The 15,369-nt window shown below is 34.0% G+C and overlaps 1 protein-coding gene across 1 annotated transcript; it reads right to left on the reverse strand.

Annotated features, from left to right (window-relative positions):
- Nucleotides 1–5,755: 5,755 nt before the first annotated feature.
- On the reverse strand, nucleotides 5,756–12,343 carry LOC122304268 (aldehyde dehydrogenase family 7 member A1). Its single transcript, XM_043116434.1, has 15 exons — nucleotides 12,196–12,343; nucleotides 11,902–12,096; nucleotides 11,249–11,335; nucleotides 10,973–11,104; nucleotides 10,225–10,297; nucleotides 9,525–9,547; nucleotides 9,336–9,399; nucleotides 8,901–8,946; nucleotides 8,027–8,207; nucleotides 7,417–7,593; nucleotides 7,152–7,316; nucleotides 6,898–7,038; nucleotides 6,700–6,797; nucleotides 6,214–6,363; nucleotides 5,756–6,052 (listed from the first exon to the last, which is right to left on the reverse strand). The coding sequence occupies exons 2-15, from the start codon at nucleotides 12,034–12,036 to the stop codon at nucleotides 5,995–5,997; spliced, it is 1,530 nt and encodes a 509-aa protein (XP_042972368.1). The 5' UTR covers nucleotides 12,037–12,096; nucleotides 12,196–12,343; the 3' UTR covers nucleotides 5,756–5,994.
- Nucleotides 12,344–15,369: the final 3,026 nt, after the last annotated feature.

The raw sequence follows: 15,369 nt of genomic DNA on the forward strand, positions 1-15,369 counted from the left end.
CCCAGTTTCTTCCATTGGAGATCAGTGAAGTGGCTACTACAGCAAAAGCTATCTGGCAGAGAAGAAATGCTTGGCTATTTGAACAGCAGTTCCACTCCCCTTCCCAGGTCTCTAAGCAGATTGATCACCAGATGTACTCTATAAGGACATGGTTGGAGGCTGAACCTAAACAGTCAAAGACCTCCAGTCGACTCAGCAGCAAGTGGAGTGCACCTCCACCAAATGTGTTCAAGGTCAATTGGGATGCAGCCATTGATAGAGTTAACTCAAAGCTGGGTATTGGAGTGGCTGTTAGGGACTCAGAGGGCTTGTTTGTGGCGACCCTTTGCTCCTCCATGGATCTGGTCCCTGATCCACTCTTGGGTGAGGCAGTAGCAGCCCGGAGAGCTACCTCCTTTTGTATTGAACTGGGACTGACTGACTTCATCCTTGAAGGGGATTCCCAAGCAGTGGTTCAAGCAGTCCAACATAGTGAAGACAGTTGGAGCTCTAGTGGAGTTGTCATCCGAGATGTCAAGCTCATGCTCACCAGGTCTAGCCGCTGGTCAATCCAGTTTATCCCTAGGGAAGCCAATGTTTTAGCTCATCACTTGGCTAAGTATGGCCTGTCTTGCTCAAAAGAATGTATTCTTATTGAGGATTATCCTCCTTGTATTCAGCATTTGCTCTAATGAATGAATACCTTCCTTTCAAAAAAAAAAAACTCAAAAACTACTAACTCTAATTATTCTTAGAACATTTATTTTCTACCATCATTCAGGGTTGACCACCACCCTAAGAGATGGTTGGAGTAATTATTAAAATAATTTGTTTGGGATTGTTGAAACAATTTATCTAGGCATCGTTCGGTGGTGGCCGCCAAGCCAAGATGTATATGCCCAAATGATTATTCTACATTCACATATGAAAGTTACAGATGGTGGTCATCTAATAGGTTATTCATCATTTTTTTTAATATACTTTTTTATCTTCAAATATTTTTTAAAAAAATTTCAGAACATCATTTAAAAAAAATTTTTTAATCACTAGGTAAAAAAAATAGAAAAAAAAAACGAAAGAGGAAGAAGAAGAAGAATTGGTGGCTTTTTTCTTGTGAGAGTAGCATCATCTATGGGCAGCAATCGGTTCTTTCAGCTATTTCAGACTAATCTACTGCTCCAAACTGGTATATTTCCAATATCATCAAGGATATTCAACATCTGTATGTGAGTAATTCGTTTTGGAGTTTTGTCAAAATTCATCGATCTGTAAATCGATGTGCGCATTCTGTAGCGCAATGGGCAGCAACCAATCTTGTTTTTGGAAGCATACCCTTAGATGGCTCTTTCCATTTCTTTCTTTTTGATCTTCCTTGAACTTTGTAATTGTACTTTATAGTATCTCTATATATATATATACCTCGCTTGTTTAAAAAAAAAAAAAAAAAAAAAAAGCATCATCCATGGGCAAAAGATCCACCGACATCGAAAAGTATTGGAATGGCCAGTTCTAGCCAAACTGGCATTGTAATGGCTAGATTGGCTAGACTGATATTGAAATGGCCAAAATCGACACCAACGTGGCCATAATCAGCGTTGCCATGGCAAAATCTGGCTAGAATCAACGCCAATATAGCCTATCTTGACCAGATTCAGTGGTGGTTATCGGTTGTCCACCTCTAATATGTAAAATTATTTTATTTGCTTTGTTTTAGTTTTAAGGGATTGATTGAGTGTATGTGTGGTTATTTTATAATCAAGAGACTAAGGTTGTGTTGTATTTTTATTTAAATGTATAAATAGACTTTTACACCACACCTTGATTTAAGTTAAAACATGTCATATTTTTTAAAATGATACTAAAGTTTGGTCCCAAATATTGTAAAAATCTCATAATTTTTCCAAAAATATGGTAAACATTTAGATTTTATTTTTACATTATTATTGGACCTTGGTTTGGGGATTCTTAATATAACTCTAAAGATCTTTCATATATAAGGTATTCATCCACTATACATAAGAATTATCAACAAAATTAAGATACATATTATTTACAAAAATAAGAATAAAAATAATAAATTGCACAAAGAAGACAGTTCGATTTTAGGGAGAAAATGTTCAGACGAAATAAAGAAGAAAATAATATAATTATGATGAGTTAGAATGTTAAAAACATATACCATCAAGGTGGTAGCCCAGTTGGTACGAATTAATATTTCATGCTTCAAGGTTAAGAGCTCGAGTCAAGACATAAGTTAAAACACGAATTAATATTTCATGCTTCAAGGTTAAGAGCTCAAGTCAAGACATAAGTTAAAACTACTTGTAGTAATAAAACTTGACATTTGAACTATGGAATGGATTTTAGATCTGCTGGATACTTTGAGAGTACTGTGGTGGTGACAATCTTGCCCTTAAAACAATAACTATAACTCAAATCTGACATTTCGCAATAAGAATGAGCTCTATAATCACGTTAATGGAAGGTTGTTACGTTGGTGGACTTCACCTCCTCTTATTGCAAAAAAAACACGTCAGGTAGCCTGACGTTATCGATTGGCAAACAATCATTGCCTGTCAAGCTTAATATTTCACTAATCATGATTAAAAGCATGGAAATCAAACGTACTTCACGTTTATGGCATTATGCAGCATTTTCTAAAGTTGTTTACCTAACCTATGCCTAATAAAGGCATAATCAAATGGCTCCGTGTTTGGTGCACAAAACTACATGCGTTGGAATTGGTCCACTCCCAAAGAAAAACTTAATTAGTGTTTGTTAAACGTTAATTTATTTAACATTTAAGACTTAATTAAACGTGAAGAGATGATGATGTGAAGGTATAAATCCTAATCGATAATCTAAACAGAACCTTATATTATCCTAGCGACCAACATTGACTTGGAAAAGTATCATCTGATCTATATGAATTACATGCCTTGCAACTACCCTAAACAATTATTCCAACAATGCGGCCGTCTCTCAGACTATGGATCTGTAGAGATTTGTAGTAGAGATTAGATCATGTATTATGTCTTGAAGAGTTATTAATATTGTAGTTGGCTTACAATATATGTTATAAGTCAAGTTGTAATGTCTGTTATTTATGAATAACGCATGATTTTATCCAAAAAAAAAAAACATGGCTATATGAAAAGACACCCTCCATTGCTTAAGACTGAAAATGGAGGCCATGAGATTTAGGCCAGGTTTGAGGCATGTGATGAAACATAAAATTATCATCTAATCTCATTTTATTTTATTTGATTTTATTCTTAAACATAATTTAAATACAAAATTTTCAAACTAATCATCAAAACTTTTTCAAATTTTTAAATAAAAAATAAAAAATAATTCTAACTTTTTCAAATCTTTAAACAAAAATAATATTATAAAATTATATTCTTATAATATTTTAACTTTATAATATTTTTTATTCAACTTTTTCTTATCTCACCTTTCCCAAAATTCAAAAAATAATCAACTTAAAATATCTCACTACTATTCATAAACTATTTTATTATTATTCACAAAATTTTTATCTCATCTCACTCCACAAACCTGCACTTAACTTCTTGAATCTCACTCTCACTAAATATTTTTAACCACATGGATTTCTCTTACTAATTTTATAACGAGTAATGCTGGAACAAGCTTCAAATACACAAGAGTACTTGTGCAAGCTTTTGTAAAAAAAAAAAAAAATAGATCCCACCAAGAAAAAGTGAATGAATTTTACTACGTACAAACAAAATCGTGTACTAATCTACGTATCAATATTGATTCCTTCATATTCAAAATTTAAATTAGTACTTTGTTTAATAAAATCTATTTTTTAACCAATTATATTAAATTAATGCACATATTAGTGCGCAGTTGTGTTTGCAACTAAATTTTTTCAAAGTGAAAATTTCACACTTTATTACGAAAACCTACACGAAAGTTGTGCATTCTATGTTTAAGTTTGAAATGCAGGTGTTCGTAACCACTACTTACTAAGGGCTACATTGCCTAGATTAGCTAGTAACCTGATGAACCAGATAGTAATTTGAAAGTAGAGCCTTACTTGGATTCCTGATGGAAACTAATATCTTTCCTTGCTATTAATATTAGCTCAATATTAAGGTTCAATTTAAATTTAATTTTGAAATGTACCCGTTCAGCAAGAACAATCTTGATACGGCTACTCGTTTTGATCATATTTCTAGGACAATAAATTATAATAAATTATTAAGACTATTAATCCAATCATATCGGAATATTGCTGGCCAGCTTATGGCAAAGAGTTAATAGGCCAAAGTAATCTCTCTCAAGGTCTTGATCTGTCTCTAATGCTAATGAAATGGTTGTATCAATGAGTGTGTGGGCACCCAAAGCCTAGCACTCTGATTATAGACATGATATGCTTGCTTAACCAAGCATATATAAGAAACCCTAGGGGCCAAATCAAGCATCAGGATGATCAATTGGAGATAATTAGGTGAATATATTCACTTCATGCTGATGTGCTCCAATGTTTCAGCCAATCCAAATTTGACACCAAATGCTTACGTTACCCAATACAAGTAGCGTTAGAGACTATGGACTAAAAGGAAAAATAAGCCATCATCCATCTCATTACATATTTTGAATTACCTGTAATTGCAATTTATATATATGCTAGTACAAAAGCACTCTAATCCCAAATAAAGGAAGGCACCAAGGTTCTCATTCCCCAAATTCCTTATCAATATTATGTAAATATCCTCTCTGAACTCCTTTTGTTTTTGTTTTTATTTTTGCTTTTTTTAAGTTTTTTTGTTCTTTCCCTGTTTTATTCAACCTTGAATGAGTTGTGATCAGATTAAAAGCTTTTGCTAATTTTCATGGGCCATTGGTTGTTCTTTGGATTTATGACTCTCTTTTGCTTGTGCTCGGATATTGCATGGTAGGCTTCAAGGTTATTTAATGTCTATCTTAATTTAATCTTTTGAGTGTTATGAAAAATAAGGACTAGGTGTTAAGTTCAAAGAGAAGTGTTCGGTCTACAGATAAATCTTGTGCAAGGAAGTTTATTAACTGTGTAATTTTGACGTATCGCATTGAGTCATCAGTTTCTAAACTTTATTAAGGTTTCTTTGTAGATTAAGTATTTCTCAAGTTCAAAAGCATGCATACATTTTTTTAATTAGCACTATCTTAAGACTTTTTCTCTAAGTTGGTAATGTCTTCCAACATTCTTTGATAGTATGCCTTTAACCCTCTTTCTAGGAGTGGAATCAAGTTCAGTTGGATTTGATTCTTGAATTAGCTGCCTTGAGTTTCATTTATGGCCAGTTCGATTTTTCCCATTCCTTATTCTTGTATATACTATTGGTTTTAGGTATTATTTGAAACTAGTCTGCTTCTGATAAATCCAATTTAAATCTTTTCCTCTTGATTCAGGTGATCAAAGGCTTCGCGGGAAAATTACCCGATATTATAGAACCGGTCTGCCCGATACGATCATCGAACTGATCTGCCTGATATTCATCAGTTGAGCTTATAGATGAAGCAACCTGTACTGACTACATTTTTGGTGTCAGATCAGTTCATGTTAGGTTTGCTGTTTTCCTGCACACAGAGTGGCATGGAGATTGAACCTAATGAGAGTGATATAAATCCGAAACGGTAAAAGTCCTTTGAGACATTTTTAGTGACATTTTTCTTCAACTATCATCACCTCAAGAACAAATTAGACCATTTTCATGGTTCACCCATGTCCCAGATAGAGCTCTGGGAAAGCAAAAGAGAAAGATAACAAACAAGACAGCCTTTATATTAGATAAATTATTTCAGACTGCTTTTTGTTTGCAGTACTGAAATATCTGAAATGCCCATCATATTTTTTTTTTTTTTCTCATTTTTTTATCTTCATAAAACACTTAAATAGGACAACAGAGAAGCACAACCCTTACTGCAGATTTTGCTGAAAGTATCTAGATCCTCCAGTGGAAAATAGCCGCAGATGTCACGGCAGCATACCTCACTGCCTATTTATGAGCCAAAACTAATTCCCTGAGCCAACGGTAGTTCACTTCCATAATTTATTGTACTGTCAAGGAAAATGAAAAGTCTTAGTCACTATGGCAAATATAACAGATTGATAAAAAGTTTCAGACACAAATTCAAGCAAACTAATATGTACAGGGAACTATTATGAGAGCAATCAGACGTGCACATCCAAGCACATCAAGAAGTTCAGTAAAATCATACCATGTTGAGCGTCGCATGTATTGCTTCCAGGAGTCACTTCCAGCTTCACGACCACCACCGGTTGCCTTTTCTCCACCAAAAGCACCACCAATCTCAGCTCCATTTGTAGGTATGTTCACATTCACGATACCACAATCACTGCCATGTGGCCTACATAATACTCAAATGCAAACACATTATACATACATGTAATGAAGATAGTACAGAACTATAGCAAATCTTTAATGAAATTGCCAGCAGCATGCACTACTCAGACTATCTAATTGCATTATTATCCAATACTTGAGTGCAAAAGTCAGTTGTGGCAGTAAACTTTATATATGCCTCTAGCTTCTTGTGGTGATCAGCAATTAAACTTTTGAGGCAGTACAATAGTTAGAAACTAAAGTCAATGTGTTCAATATAAAAATGAAATAGTGAAATAGCTCAAGGGCAACAACATATGAATCTTTCATACACACTAAGGATCAAGTTCTGAGTGCTCACCCAATCCATTTAAATATCGCTTCAGGTCTGCGTGTGAAGATTGAACTACTCAATCCTTGAGGTACAGAATTGTTCATTTCAATTGCTTCTTCCAGAGTCTGTGCAAGATAATATATAAATTCAAGTTTGATCTGATAATCTCAAAATAAAATAAAATAAACATGTATCCAAATGGATGCAACGTCATGAATAAACCACCTTAAATTTCATAACATACAGAACTGGACCAAACAATTCTTCTTTTACTACGGAGGCATCTGGAGAGATCTCAACAATGGTCGGCTGTACAAAATTTCCATCTGAATTTATAACAGATCCACCTACCAGGATTTTCCCTCCCTATTAGGCAAGCAACAAGAAGTTATGCAAACGGTAAGCACTTAAGTACAATATATATGGCCAGCAGATTGGTGACACTAGGGATGGTCAATTACAAGAGATATGATACATGCCTGGGATTTTATGCTTGAGATTCCCTTCTCAAAGTTATCCCTTGAGACACGAGTATGTAATGGTCCGACCAGAGTTTCTTTCTCCAAAGGATCCCCGATTTTGACTTGCTTGTAAACACCAACGAGTTGGTCCAATGCCTTTTGGTATATGCTTTCATGAAGAAACTATAATTAAAAAGCAAAACAAAGAAACTGTTGTAAGAACCATAACCTCTACAAACATATTGTAGCTATGTCATCAGAATCACAAATAGATGCATATTACCAGTCTACGGCATGTTGTGCAGCGCTGACCAGCTGTACCAACAGCTGCAAATAAAATTGAACGCACAGCCAGCTTGATGTCGGCATCATCCATAACAATTATTGCATTGTTCCCACTTAATTCAAGCAAGCATTTACCAAATCTTTCGTTTACTGTTTGTTGGACCATCATACCTACCTGTACTTCAAAATGCAGAAGACATGTTTAGGCAATAAAGATGGGTCTGAAAGTAATAGCTCGGACTTACTATTAAATAAAGCTCCTAAACAGAGAGCATAGATAGTTTTCGTTTTCTTCTTGTGGGGGTCACCAGGGGAAACAGATATGGCCACATGCTCATTACACTTGCACATAATTTTATGCCACCAGATATATGATGGCAATTCATCAATGTTCATTCATAAATATGATGCTTGTGTGTTTTTGTAGGCAGCAACCTTTTACAATAGATCTTTTACACCAAAAAGTCTTTATAAAAAGAGTGCATTATTAAATCATTAAGGGTATAAACCATGAAATATGTTTCTGCTCTTCAAGGCAGAACTTTATTCTTATCTTGGATATTCCATAAAAACATAATGTCAATGGCACAATCATATCACCAATATACCTTTGAACTTCCAGTGAATGAGACCAGTGCTATGCGTGTATCTTTCGCTATTGCTTGACCAATTTCAGCACCTCCACAGAAAGAGGTGAATATCGCACGTGGCAAGTTGTTCTTCTCAAAAACCTCTGCCACAAGCTTTGTGACCGCAATAGTTATCAATGGAGTTGTTGGAGCACCCTTCCTAAAATGCATAATGCGTCAAGTAATTACTATTGCATGTAAAATAAGAATGTAATAGATCATACTGCTGCCTCCATGGCAAGAAGGTGCTGATATTGGAAAGTGAATTATCAGAAAATAAGGTTATGTGGACTACTGGGCATCTAATTCATCAAGCAGACTAAATGCCTATCTAACTCAGCTGCTTTTCTTCTCAAGGAAACAAAAAAGAAGAAAAGCTTACTTTTATAAGGAAAAGGTCATGAGATCCTATTTTAGTTGGTCAAGGTAATCAATAACTAGCATGTTTTTTTTTCTTGTTATTTTTTTGTTTTTTTTTTTTTTTTTTTTTTTGGTGTTTTTTTTTTTGGTGGGGGGGGGGGGGGGGGGGGGGGAACGGTTGAAAGACACTACAAAGTTTCTTATAGCTTCAAGAATAAAGAGGAAAATAATTATAAAAAAAAAAAAAACTGAATGATGGAAAACCCTTGTTATCATTTTAGAGTGATGATGCAAGAATCAAAAACTGAATTTTGCTTATAAAACAACATACAAAGTTTCAAGCCCAAGAATAGACTGAGATAAGTTGATCTAACAGTTTTCATTTCAATCAAGTTTCAAAACGAAATATCTTGGTAGTAAAGCAAACCAAGGTTGAAAGAATAACTGTCAAGAATGTAAGGAAATAAATTCAGGAGAAGGAGATCTAACTTACCACACAACACAGTTGCCGCAGACTAACGCAATGCAGGCATTCCACCCTAATGCATCAGAGCAAGAAATCATCCATAGTTTAAAAGGCTGGAACTAAACACATTTCATAACTACGAAACTGAATATTTAATGTAGGATTGAATATCTTCATATGGGAACCATACATAGAGTATTACAATCATGAATACAGTATCTTGTATAATTATATTTTAAGGCTTTACACCATACACCATCCACGTGGCATAATTTGATTTGGAATATAAATTTTAAAATTTGAATCTTACAAATCAAATTATGCCATGTGGATAGTGTGTGATGTATCCAAGCAATTAAAGATTTTTCCAACCAACTTAAATGCAATAGAGCTAAATAATCCTAATCATTCCATGGATTGACAAATAAAATTTTCTCAGTGAAAGTGGCAACTAGAACCAACCAAGAACGGCGCATGGAAAGTTGAAAGCAGTAATTACACCGACTATTCCCAGTGGATTCCATGCCTGCAATTAGAGCATACAAATTTTTTAGTCAAATGAATGTAGCATTAATCTTTTTACAAATTTTATTGTATTTTTTGTTAAGTATTGAAATTTAATCACAGTCGATGTCTAAATTCGTACAGCACCTCCAACATCATATGATCTGGACCTGAAAGGGAAAGAAGAAAAAAAAAGATATGAGTCCTCGTTTGATTATGCAGTTCAGATGAGATGAGATAAGGTATGTTGAATTGAAGTGAGATTTTTTCGTTAAAATGAGATAAGATGATTTGTAAAGAAGTGTGTTTGGATAGTGAGATAAGATAAGATAGTTTTTACTTTTTGAGATTTGATAAAGGGGTGGGTCCCACTGTTTAGATAGCAACAGTGGGTTTACTTTTTTCACTGTTTATTTACTGTTTTTCAGTATTTACTTGCTGTTTTGCACTGTTTACATACTATTTGTCAGTTTGCACTGTTCATTTAAGGGTTTTTTTTTTCGTATTTTCACTGTTTATTTCACTTTTTAATGTTTATGTCAGGGGATGTTTTCAAATCTTAAAGATGAAATACAAATAATGAAATGCCGTTAGGATAGGCAGTGTCTCGATACTGTACAGCCCGGATGAGATACATCTCATCTGATCTAGGCATCCAAACCGGCTCGTATTTTTTAAAGAAATGAGCCACAGTGGATGGAAAAATATAACACTTTAAGCTCAACAACCGAAAGTTTTCATATTAAGTTCTCGTGAAGCCTCTGGTTATTGATTAAGCTATTCAAATTAGCAATCATTAGGACACCAATATAAGAATTGTCATGCACTATAATAATGACAAGCTTACGTTCTGAAGGTATGATAGATCCATTCAGTTGTCGGCTTAGCCCAACAGCATAGTCACACATATCAATAATTTCCTGCAAGAAGTTAAAAATTGGATTAACTGGAAAGGGTTTAGAAGGTTTAGAAATGCTAACCAAAAAGTTCATCTAAACACATCTGGACAACTACAAACACTTAGCATCAAAGGTCAAGTCTCTATGAACCATATGACCATGGAATGCCAGCCACAGAGAGAGAGGAGACTAAAAGTAATAGAAATCAGAAAAGAAAAATGATGTAGAAGAATGCAAACTCCAGAAATAAGATTATTGGATTAGTCCTAGTAACTCTTCATGGTGCCTCTATTAATGCAGACTAATATATATAAGAAAGGAAAATGAAAAACAGGTTAGCCATATAGAGCTACTAAATTTAGGGCACCTAGAGAGGTGAACAGTAAGTGAACCCTGTTCAACAACCACTTGATAAGCAACTACCAAGAGTAAACCAGCTCTTCCTTAAAAAAGAGGAAACCACCACATGGGAAGTTGCTGGGCATTACAAATTTAGTTGATAATATTATATAGTCCTAAAAGCAGCTGAGGCCTGCACCTAAAGCCTGCTGAGTGGCATTCAAGGAAGATGCCTCACTGCACAAGACCACGGAACCACGACCTTTGACTCTCTCTTACAACAATGGGGGTAATAACATTGTCCAATAAAAATAATCGAAAGAATACATCTAGCCAAATTATAGAGTAGTATCATACTTGAACCTCCCCTATTCCTTCAGGAAGTATCTTTCCCATCTCAAGTGATACAAGCCGACCCAGAACATCCAATTTGGCTCTTAGCGCTTCTCCTATCTGTCTAACAATTTCACCTCTCTTTGGAGCAGGAATCTACGCAGCAAAATGAAGATATCAACTGTCAAGCAAACTTCATCCAGGTAATCCTCGTCAACGCTCAAATTTGAACTTATAAAAAAATGCAGAAATTTGACAGTTTTTGTTGTGTTGTAATGTTAAGAGCAAACTTGAACTCACACACTGCCATTTCTTGGCCGCTTCATTGCAAGCAAGCATTCCCTCCTCATAATCGTCAACAGATGCCTCCGTGACTTTAGCAATCATCTAGATCCAAAATGCAAGAAAATAAGAATATTGTAAGGTAGTAACCATTGTTAGAATTTCGTTACACCCTTCAATAAAAGACTGACACCCCAAGAACTATATGAATTTTTAAAGTCTCAACCGCATTGGTTTTTTCAATAATACATTTAAAAATATATAAAATTTGTAACCACCAAGGGTGTCCGGCCACCCCAAGCCGCAGACCACGGCTGGCCAGTCGCACCCCAAATGGGGTGTCCGGACCACCCATTGAGGGTGAACAGCCACCTTTTTTAATTTAAATTTCCTAAAGGAACTTGTTTACACCAAGACTAAAGTTAAATGCATCTACTAATAACCCAAAAAACATAAACGCAACACAAACCGGGGGGTATGGTTTATCTATCTACTACGCTCAGATTAAGGATTTGAAAATTAAACTCAAACCCCATTCGTCCTTTCACTTAAAAGTGTGAAAACTAAAAGAAAAAAAAAACACTACAATGAAAAGTGTATACTTTTTGACTTTAAACATATGATCCGACTCTGTAATCGAGATCTGAAAAAGGCGAATAATCCAAAGAAACCTGATTGTTTGAAGGATTCACGGAAGAGATGACAGATCCAGTTGCTTTCCATTCACCATTTACGTACCCACCAAGATTATCGGGCCCCAAACCGATCTCAGCTAGAAATTCATACTCTTTCTTAGAGAACCCCATCTCTGCAATTACCAACGCTGCAATTTTCTTGATCAGCAAACAAAGTGATCGACTCGGTTTCTGGGATAATGCAAAGTAGAAGATTGATGTCTGTATGTATATAAAGACGTTAATGGTCCGCAAAGCGGATGAGTTTTTGTGGAATGCTTACGTAGTTACCTGTCGTCGTGGGCATGTGTTGTTTAAAAGAAGACGGAAGTTGTAGTTCGGAGTTCGGACGTTTCTTGGGATGGTTGGATACAGTGACAAAGAACGGATCGTGTGACTCGTGTCTCCTCCGCTGATGATAATTTCTGGATCCGATAATTTCTGGATCCGATACAGGGTTTCAAGATCGGATTTTCTTATCATTTTTGTCCGAAAAAATATATTTACAAATTCTTGTATTAACACATATTTACACCACACATTGTCATAATTGTAAATATTTAAACTTTCTTTATATAATTACGATGGATCCTCTAGTGAATAATTTGTTTCTACACGAATTTATAATTATCAAACTCTTAAAAGGTGCAATGGATAAGTCAAATGAAACGACTCAATATGCTTGGATGTACAAATATCTTAAGTTTTCATCAATAAATAATGTTAAATACAGATAGCGTGATTTGCATTACTCTCGGTCTCTAAAATGAAAATCTGGAGTTCGAAATCCTTCCTCCCCAAATATATAAAAAAAAAATAATGTTAGATATAATTTTAAGATGTATAAGTCTCTTATATTTCATTTGAAAAAAAATTGAGATTATTATTAAAAAAGTAATTTTTTGTATGGGTCTTAAAATTTTTCACTTTTTTCATAAAAAGTATGCGAGATTTATACACACTAGAACTGCAAATATCATTTATCTTCATAAATATTAATAAAATTATTTAAGAACATTTAATGTAAAACTAAATTAAGATCATTTTAATTTTTTATTTGAATTGTAATAGTGGTAGATTCCATCAATTGTGGAATGATAACTAATATTTGCAGTCATTTTTGAAAAAGTTGAATAAATATGAAACTAACATAAAAAAAAATAATTTTTTAACAGTAGATTCTACTATTTTTTAAAATAAATGTATGACGCTTACATATCCCATAATTATATCTTATTAGTTTATATATGGAATTATTTATTAATTGTTGATATAATTATATTTGGGAAAATCGGATGTAAGATAAAAATAAATAAATTTCATAGTTATTGATATCATAATTTTGAGTATTTTACTAATTATTGCCTTCAATTATTTATTCTAAATTTGAAAATGGGGAATTGCATCCAAGATGCAAAATATTAAATAATTATTAATATCATATTTTCAATTCATTATTTTATGGCGTTTGGATTATTAGTTATTGTGAATTTTAAAAAGGGAAAATCATCTAAGATACAATTGCATCTTATATATTAATTAATTATTAAAATAAAAAAAAAACAATTTGTACAAATTTCAAATAAATAAGTCCTACACAATTCCTTTATAAAATAATGGACATCTCAAAAAGTGTAAAAATCCTATTGTTTTTTAGTGAGATCTACTTTTTTCAAGAACTTGCATGTGGCTGGTTTATTTAAGACTCATACTTAACATTTCTCAAATGATAATTATTTATTATCCATATTTTTTTTTATAGAAAATGGAATTCAAAAGAAAAAAAACATTTAATAAATACTGATATAATTTATTTAGATAGTAGTCATCTACCAAAAGATGGTTGGCCATATGGGGTACAAAGTGGCTTCATTCCCCTTCATCTTTTTATATACAACCACCAATTTTTGTTTTGCAAGCAGATGCCAAAGTTGAAGAACTAATAGATAAGCAAATGGGGGAGTGGAATGAAACCCTAATTTGAACAATTTTCAAACAATAGGAAGTTGAACAGATTTTGAGCATCTCACTTAGCAAAGGTTTAGCACAAGACAAACTGATTTGGGGCCCTTCAAATAAGGAATTTTTTTCTTTTGGCAATGCATACTATTTGCAGTTGGAGAGAATGAAGAGCAGCAATGGTGAATGTTCAAAGGGGGATCATATGGATGAAAGGTGAAGAAACATTTGGGATCTTACAGTGCCCAGTTTAACAAAAATATTTTTGTGGAAGGCTGGGAACAATCTGCTAACTACTAAGGAGAATCTTTTTAAAAGGAAGTTAGTAGGAGAGAGGTCTTGCCCAATTTGCAATGTAGAGACAGAAACTATTATGCATGTTCTTTGGACATGTCCCATAGCAAATAACATCTGGGCAAAAGCTAGAAGCAGAGTTCATAAATGAAGCAGAATAGAAGATGATTTTATGGGGTTGTGGGAGAGACTAGTGCAAAAATTGAACAAGAGTCAATTGGAAAAAGTGGCAATCGTACTTAAAAGAGTATGGTTGCGTAGGAATATACTTGTTTTTTAGAAAAAGCTAATTTGCTCCAAAGCAGTAATGAGAACAACTATTGAAGCCTTGCTAGAGTATAAGAAGGCTTAGACTCCCCAGTCTCATGAAAAACAGATTCAAGTGACTGCTAGGGGGTTACAAAAGTGGGAAAAACCAAGATGTGGTTTTGTTAAAGTGGATTGGGATGCTTCCTTAGAGGTGAAAGAGAAAAGAATGAGGAGGAAGAACCAATGGTTTCTGTCTGTGACCAAAAGAAACATGTTGAAGTCCTTCTGGTGGTAGAGTGTATGGCTTTGAGGATGGTGTTGGAGCTATGTAGTGAATTTAATATACATAATGCAATATTTGAAAGAGATGTAAAGACTGTTATTATGGCAGTTCAAAGGGAAAAAAAGGAAATGTCATGCTTTGGTTCCTTCAAATATTGCATTATGTAAAGTTTTTCTTTAAAAGTAATAGAGATTGGTAGTTGCAATTTGCATATAGAAAGAACAATATAGTGGCTCATTCTTTAGCTAGGACAACTCTAGGTCTATTAGAAAAAACCGTGTAGATAAAATAGATGTTAGCCTTTGTTGCAAAGGTTCTAGACAATAATAAACATTGTAATGCTGAAATTCATCAATGAAATACTGAGGTACTATTCAAAAAAAAAAAAAAAGGATTGTTGGCCATAATATCTTTGTATTCTTGCTACTAACAATCGGTAGAAACAATGAAAACTAGCATGCACTGTATAGTTATTGACACAACACTACTAACCTATACAAGGCTGATTCACAAGTTCAAATGAAATAACTATCATCATAAAGGTACATTGACAATCCATACTGATACATATAGACAAATATAAGTGGGTGCTTTTGTTTTTATTTTTATTGCATAAGTATGCAATAATTACAATTTGAGAAGCGCTACAGGACGGTCGGGCTGTTGTTGATAGAAGATCA

This window comes from Carya illinoinensis, chromosome 3 (genome assembly GCF_018687715.1).
Source record: "Carya illinoinensis cultivar Pawnee chromosome 3, C.illinoinensisPawnee_v1, whole genome shotgun sequence".
NCBI lineage: Eukaryota > Viridiplantae > Streptophyta > Magnoliopsida > Fagales > Juglandaceae > Carya > Carya illinoinensis.